The sequence below is a fragment of the Podarcis filfolensis genome (genome assembly GCF_964270895.1).
Source record: "Podarcis filfolensis genome assembly, chromosome: W".
Lineage (NCBI taxonomy): Eukaryota > Metazoa > Chordata > Lepidosauria > Squamata > Lacertidae > Podarcis > Podarcis filfolensis.
Genome location: NC_139619.1, coordinates 18017558 through 18025589, shown reverse-complemented (window position 1 = coordinate 18025589; position 8032 = coordinate 18017558). Strand labels below are relative to the sequence as shown.

General features: G+C 43.5%; 1 protein-coding gene across 1 annotated transcript; it reads left to right on the top strand.

The window, feature by feature from the left end:
• The first annotated feature begins 4584 nt into the window (after positions 1–4584).
• Positions 4585–7800, top strand: LOC310753832 (tigger transposable element-derived protein 1-like). The gene is made up of 3 exons (XM_083595192.1): positions 4585–4890; positions 5722–5857; positions 5902–7800. Exon 3 carries the CDS (start codon positions 6023–6025, stop codon positions 7655–7657), a length of 1635 nt encoding a protein of 544 aa, XP_083451318.1. The 5' UTR covers positions 4585–4890; positions 5722–5857; positions 5902–6022; the 3' UTR covers positions 7658–7800.
• The last annotated feature ends 232 nt before the right edge of the window (positions 7801–8032 follow it).

Genomic DNA, 8032 nt, shown 5'->3' with positions numbered 1-8032 from the left:
GCTTCTGGTGACAGATCGTAGCTTCGGCAGGAGGTTGCGATGTTGCCTGGAGCATTCATCAAGCCTCTTCCCCTTTCCTCCCGTGTGCTAAACAGCCGGGGGGGCTCGGGGGGGCGAGAATTTTCTCTCTGCTGGAACCCTTGGGTCCCCACACTCCTGTGAGGGTTTTTTTGGGGGTGCTGAGCTCTGGCGCTGCCCTCAAAGCCTCTCTGCTGGCTCCGTGTCACAAGTGACACTTAGCACACCAACATTCCTTCCGCAGCAGCTGGAAGTTGTCAGTCTGACAGTCTAACCACTACACCAAACTATCTCTGTGTCCAGTAATGTCTATGGGTCTGCTCTGAGTAAGATTAGGTCGGCCCCCACGTTCAGCCACCCAGTGAGCTTCAGGGCTGAGTTTGAATGCCTGCCCCCAGCATTCCTCCTCTGCAAGGCCTGTCTCCTCCCATCACAAAGTCTGCTCACACACTCTCAAGCCCCCCTAAACAGTCTGCATGGATGGCTGAGACAGGTAAGGTTGTCTGTGTTGGAGGAGGGCAGGAGCAGGCAAGGTGAGCCATGCCCCAAAAGGAGGCAGCTGCAGCAGTCCCCTCCTCCTGCTGCCCTCCAGGAACAGGGCGGGGAGGGACCAGCCCCCAGGAAGGACATGTTTGCCTCCCTCTGCAGTGCTCAGAACAAGAGGGGAATGAGGCCACCCAGGCCCTCTGGAGCACAGAAGGGCTCACCATCCTTGACTTTTCCCCTTCAAGTTCCTTTTTACCCAATCCCTCATTTTGAGGAAGTCTCCCCTTTTGAAGTCAAATGTGACTGTTCTGGATTTCCTTAGCAATTGGAGAACAAGGAACCCTCTTGAGAGGGAGGGAACTTTCTTCTCTGAAGCAAAAATGACTTGGACCAGAATTGACCAAATATGGGTAACTAGTGGGATGGCACCAAAGATAAAGAAAGTGGAAATCTGCCCAAAGACTTGCTCCGACCATAACGCTGTAAAGATGGAGATGAACTTAACAACAGCTGGTTCCTTCAGATGGAGGATGAATGACTCCCTATTTAGAGATGAAGAGGTGTACAAAAAGGCCCAGAAAGCGGTGAAGGACTATTTTGAGATAAATCTGAGAACAGAGGTGGAGAAAAGAGTAATTTGGGACGCAAGTAAAGCCGTCATGCGAGGATTTTTAATACAACAGAATGCTATAAAAAGGAAGAAACAGAACGAGAAGAAGGATAAGATTTTGGAAAGGATAAAAGAAGGAGGAAAAAAACTGAGATCAAAGCCAAAGTCACATGAAATTTTGAGAGAAATCAAGTTTTACCAGAGGCAATATATGGAACTGATGAATCAGGAGATAGAATGGAAAATAAAACAAATGAGACAAAAGACATTTGAATCGGCAGACAAATGTGGGAAACTTCTGGCATGGCAATTGAAGAAGAGACAAAAATTGAATATGGTTACAAGCCTAGAAGTTGAAGGAAAGAACATTTATAAACCAAATGAGATTAGAAACTGTTTTCAGAGTTATTTCAGGAGACTTTATGCACAAGGGCCGGTGAATGAAAAAGAGATAGAAGAATTTCTTTAAAAATATGGATTACAAAAAACTTCTGAACAAAGTAAAGTGATTTTGAACCAGAAGATAACTGAGCAAGAAATTGAGGGAGCCATTCAAAATATGCAATTGGGAAAATCTCCAGGACCAGATGGATTGACCTCCAGATACTACAAAGCTTTGAAAGAATGGCTTATACAACCGTTGAAGGAGGTCTGTAATGAAATTTTAGAGGGGAAGAAGGCACCCGAATCGTGGAAAGAAGCGTATATTACACTTATACCAAAATCAGAGACTGAGAAGAATCAGATTAAGAACTACCGCCCTATATCATTACTTAATGTGGATTACAAAATTTTTGCAGACATTTTAGCAAAAAGATTGAAAAGAGTTTTGGTGGGAGAGATTCATAAAGACCAGGCGGGCTTTCTTCCAGGAAGACATTTATCTGACAATGTGAGAAACATAATAGATATTATGGAATTACTAGAAGCCAATATTAATACTAAGGCAGTATTAATATTTGTGGACGTGGAGAAAGCCTTTGACAATATCTCTTGGAGCTTTATGAAAAAGAATCTTGAAGGGATGGGGGTAGGCCAAGGTTTTGAGAATGGTATAGGTGCAATTTATTCTGAACAAAAAGCAAAACTGATTGTAAATAACATGGTTACTGAAGAATTTGCTATTGAAAAAGGGACACGACAGGGGTGCCCAATATCCCCATTACTTTTTATATCTGTCTTGGAGGTTTTATTAAACATGATCAGAGGGGACCAGCTGGTTAAAGGGATTCAGGTCGGAGCTAAACAATACAAATTGAGAGCGTTTGCAGATGATCTAGTATTAACTTTACAAGAGCCAGACACTAGTACGAAAAGAGTTTTAGAGCTAATACAAGTATTTGGTCAAGTAGCAGGTTTTAAGTTGAATAAACAGAAAACGAAAGTACTGGATAAAAATTTAACAGTTGCTGAAAGAGAGAAGTTTCAGAGTGAAACTGGTTTAATGGTAGCAAAGAAAGTGAAATACCTGGGGATTAATTTGACATCTAAGAATGTGAACTTATTTAAAGACAATTATGAGAAATGTTGGACAGAAGTTAAGAAAGATTTAGAAATATGGTCAAATTTGAGACTTTCCTTGTTAGGCCGAATTGCTGTTATTAAGATGAATGTTTTGCCGAGAATGTTGTTTTTGTTTCAAACATTGCAGATTGTGGATAAAATGGATTGTTTCAAGAGGTGGCAGAAAGACATATCTAGTTTTGTCTGGCAGGGCAAAAAGCCCAGAATAAAATTTAAGATATTAACTGATGCAAAAGAAAGAGGGGGGTTTGCCCTGCCGGACTTAAAATTGTATTATGAATCAGCGGCTTTTTGCTGGCTGAAAAACTGGCTGCTTCTTGAAAACACAGACATTTTGGATCTGGAAGGGTTCAATAATAGGTTTGGCTGGCATGCATATATATGGTATGACAAGGTTAAAATTCACCAAGGTTTCAAAAACCATATTGTTAGGAAAGCACTATATAATGTTTGGATTCGGTATAAAGATCTGCTGGAAAACAAAACCCCTAGGTGGTTGTCACCAATGGAAGCTAAGGAAGTGAAAAAACTTAATATGGAATCTAAATGGCCAAAATACTGGGAAATTATAGAACAAGAGGAGGGAAAAGTGAAATTGCAGAGCTATGAGAAACTGATGTCTAAAGTAAGAGACTGGCTTCATTATTACCAGATAAATGAAGTTTTCAAACAGGACAGGAAAATTGGTTTCCAGGTGGAGAGATCAAAATTAGAAACAGAATTGTTGGAACCCAATACTAAGAATTTGTCAAGAATGTATAACTTGCTGTTGAAATGGAATACACAGGATGAGATGGTTAAATCAGCTATGATTAAATGGGCACAAGACATTGGTCATGACATTATGTTTGCTGACTGGGAACAGTTATGGACTACCGGTATAAAGTTTACGGCATGTAATGCCTTAAGAGAGAACATTATGAAAATGATTTATAGGTGGTACATGACCCCAGTCAAGCTTGCAAAAATCTATCATACGCCCAATAATAAATGCTGGAAATGTAAGGAAACTGAAGGTACTTTCTACCACCTTTGGTGGACGTGCCCAAGGATCAAGGTCTTCTGGGAAATGATCTATAATGAAATTAAGAAGGTACTTAAGTGTACCTTTTACAAGAAACCAGAGGCCTTTCTCCTGGGCATGGTGGGCCAATTGGTGTCAAGGAAAGATAGCACGTTCTTTATGTATGCTACAACAGCAGCAAGAGTTCTTTTAGCAAAGTATTGGAAGACACAAGAACTACCCACGCTGGAAGAGTGGCAGACGAAGGTGATAGACTATATGGGACTGGCTGAGATGACTGGCAGAATCCGTGACCAAGGGAAAGAGACGGTGGAAGAAGATTGGAAGAAATTTAAAGTTTATCTTAAGAACTGTTGTAAAATTAATGAGTGCTAAAATGTCATGGGTAATGTAAAACAGAATTGCAGTGACAAATAATTGGGTAAGAGAAAAAAGATTAAAGGAAGTGAATTATAAGTAATTGAAATTAGGGGTTGCTGGAAAAGCTTAAAGCAGGGATGCAGAAAAGGGAGGTATGGGGAAGTCGTTGAAATAAGGTCTAAGAAAAAGAGGTTATGAAATTATACGTGTTTATATGTTTGTTTGTTTATGTGTTGTTACTTGTATTGTGTTTTAATATATGTTGGAAAATCAATAAAAATTTATTTTTTAAAAAAATGGATTTCCTTAGCAATTGTCCAGTTACATACTGTGTATGTTGAATTTGATAGCACTGTGGTCACTGTTCCCATTTGATTCAACCACACCTACATCTTGTCAGTTGAGAGCATCAGGCACGACCCCTTCCCTGTTGAGCACCCAGCACCTACCAAATCCTTTTTTTATTCCAGCAGGTCTTTTTAACGGAAGTCTGATGTCATCAATGTTAACTTTTTCTGCAAAGTATTTCACGTATGTCACTTCAGAGATGATTATAGTACAGTGGTGCCCCGCAAGACGAATGCCTCGTAAGACGAAAAACTCGCTAGACGAAAGAGTTTTACGTTTTTTGAGGTGCTTCGCAAGACAAATTTCCCTATGGGCTTGCTTCGCAAGACGAAAACGTCTTGCAAGTTTGTTTCCTTTTTCGTAAATCCGTTAATACCCAGGGTGCATTGCTTGAAGAGGTGCAGTTGCGACTTGACTTCGAGGAGCAACACATAGCATGCGGTGTGGTAGCCTTTTTTGAGGTTTTTGAGGACTTTGCTGATTTTTGAAGCTTTTCCAAAACTTCTTTTGCATCCACTTGGTAAGTTAAACTTTTAATACTTTTTGGGGGTTTTTTGGATTTTGGGTTGGGGTGTTTGGAATTCAAGGACTTGGTGTTGGGGAGAGGTTTGCAAGAATCTGGGAGCTTGTGTGGTTTTTTTCTGCATTTTTATGATTTTTTGTGACCATTGGGCCATGTGGTTTTTTTAAAAAAAATTGTCTGGGTTTGAATTTCTGTGTGGTGGGTGGCTGGGGGAACAGTTGAGGAGGGGTTTGCAAGAATCTGGGAGCTTGTGTGGGGTTTTTTTTTGAATTTTTATGATTTTCTGTGACCATTGGGCCACGTTGTTTTTTTAAAAAAAATTTCTGGGTTTGAATTTCTGTGTGGTGGGTGGCTGGGGGAACAGTTGAGGAGGGGTTTGCAAGAATCTGGGAGCTTGTGTGGGTTTTTTTTTTAATTTTTATGATTTTCTGTGACCATTGGGCCACTCTGCTGTTATTTAAAAAAATTCCTGGATTTGAATTTCTGTGTGGTGGGTGGCTGGGGGAACAGTTGGAGAGGGGTTTGCAGGAATCTGGGAGCTTGTGTGGGTTTTTTTTGAATTTTTATGATTTTCTGTGACCATTGGGCCATGTTGTTTTTTTTAAGAAATTTTCTGGATTTGAATTTCTGTGTGGTGGGTGGCTGGGGGAACAGTTGGGGAGGGGTTTGCAACAGTTGGGGAGGGGCTGGGATAACAGTTGGGGAGGGGTTTGCAACAGTTGGGGAGGGGTTTGCAATTTCTGTGTGGTGGGTGGGTGGCTGGGGGAACAGTTGAGGTTTTTGAAGACTTTGGTGATTTTTAAAGCTTTTCCAAAACTTCTTTTGCAGCCATTTGAGGATTTTGAAGACTTTGGTGATTTGCAGCCATTTCGTAAGTTAAACTTTTAAAACTTTTTTTGGGGGGTTTTGGATTTTGGGTTGGGGTGTTTGGAATTCAAGGACTTGGTTCTGGGTTTGATTTTCTGTGTGGTGGGTGGCTGGGTGCTTTTGAATTTTTTGGAAGTGAAGCACTGATTTTTTTTTTTTCTTTTTCTGAGTTTACGAAGGTAGGAGCTGTGCTGCCATAGCACCCAAGAAGACTGCTGCTGCAGAGGCCGGCAAGAGGAAGAAGGAGAAGGTGACGCTGGAAATGAAGAAGGAGATCATCCGGAAGCACGACAGTGGAATGCGTGTGACAGACCTCGCCAGGGAGTACGGCAGGAATCCATCGACCATCGGGACCATCCTGAAGATGAGGGAGAAGATCCTTGCGACGGATGCAGCCAAGGGAGTCACCAGGATCATGAAGAACCGCCCAGCTGTTCTGGAGGAGGTCGAGAAGTTGCTGCTCATCTGGTTAGAAGAGAAGCAGCGTGCAGGGGACACAGTGACTGAGGCCGTCATTTGTGAGAAGGCCAAGGCCTTGCACGCAGACCTCGTCCGGGAACAGCCAGGAATCTCAGGCGAGCCAGAAGTCTTCAAGGCAAGCAGAGGTTGGTTTGACCGGTTCAAGACAAGATCTGGAATCCACAGCGTGGTCAGGCATGGAGAGGCTGCCAGTTCTGATGTTCCTGCGGCTGAAGACTTTGCAGCGGAGTTCCTGGAGGTTGTGAAGACGGAGGGCTGCGTTCCACAGCAGGTCTTCAACTGCGACGAGACCGGGCTGTTTTGGAAGAGGATGCCCAAAAGGACTTTCATCACACAGGAGGAGGCCAAGTTGCCTGGCCACAAGCCCATGAAGGACCGTCTGACCCTGCTCTTCTGTGCCAACGCAAGCGGCGACCTGAAGATCAAGCCCCTGCTGGTGTACCACTCGGAGAACCCACGGGCCTTCAAGAAACACAAGGTCGACAAGGAGCAGCTGAGTGTCATGTGGCGATCCAACAGTAAGGCTTGGGTCACACGTGTGCTGTTTGTGGACTGGGTCAATCTTGCTTTTGGCCCTGCTGTCAAACAGTACCTGCTGGACAACGACCTCACGCTGAAGGCTTTGGTTCTGATGGACAATGCTCCTGCTCATCCTAAAGGCCTTGAGGAGGACTTGTTGGAGGAGTTCAGCTTCATCAGCATCATGTTCCTGCCGCCTAACACCACGCCACTGCTCCAGCCGATGGATCAGCAGGTCATCGCCAATTTCAAAAAACTCTACACCAAGGAGCTTTTCAGGCGATGCTTCGAGGTGACTGACTGCACCACCATCACCCTGCGGGAATTCTGGAAGGACCACTTCGACATCGTCACCTGCTTGAAGATGATCACCACGGCCTGGGACGGGATCAGCCAGAGAAATTTGAATTGCGCTTGGCGCAGCCTGTGGCCGGACTGTGTGGCACCAAGTGACTCTGATGCACCAGAGTCAACAGTGGTGCAGGACATTGTTGCCTTGGGGAGGACCATGGGACTGGAGGTCACAGAGGAGGACGTCAGCAAGCTGGTGGAGGAGCACGACCACGAGCTGACCACCCAGGAGCTGGTCGAACTGCAGGCAGAGGCTGCGCAGGAGCAGGCCTCGCTGGAAGAGGAGGAAGCAACTGAGGAACGGCTGTCCTCCAAAGAACTGAGGGACATTTGCCAGAAGTGGAAGGATGTGCAGGCTTTTGCACAGCGGCACCACCCTAACAAGCACGTGATACATGACCTTGTGAACACTTTTGATACGACGGTCATGTCGCCTTTCAGGGAGGTGCTGAAAAGGCGGATGAAGCAGCAGACCATGGACAGGTTCTTCAGCAAGAAGCAAAGAGTGGAAGAGGAACCTTCTTCGAGTGGTCCCCCAGAGTCTTAGAAAATGTACGGTACACTTTGTTGATTTTTAAATGTTTTTCTGTCATGTTTAGAAACTTAATTTATTGTTCCTTCAATTTTTGAACTGCTCTTTACAGTATGTGTGACTTTAAAGAGCAGTTAATAAACTCTTGTTGTACCAAATTTGGCTTTGTTTGGACTTTTTTTGACCATAGGAACGCATTAATTGAATTTCAATGCATTCCTATGGGATTTCGTGCTTCGCAAGACGAAAAATTCGCTAGACGAAATACTCGCAGAACGAATTAATTTCTTCTTGCGAGGCACCACTGTAAAGTGGTGTATAAGCTGTTTAAATAGTAAATAGTTAAATGCAATTTTAAAAATAATAATTGTATAACAAGTGGGAAAGCAT

What these genes read in the sequence shown, in the direction of transcription:
- LOC310753832 (XM_083595192.1), top strand. Translation starts at nt 6,023, where the DNA reads ATGAAGAAGGAGATCATCCGGAAGCACGACAGTGGAATGCGTGTGACA.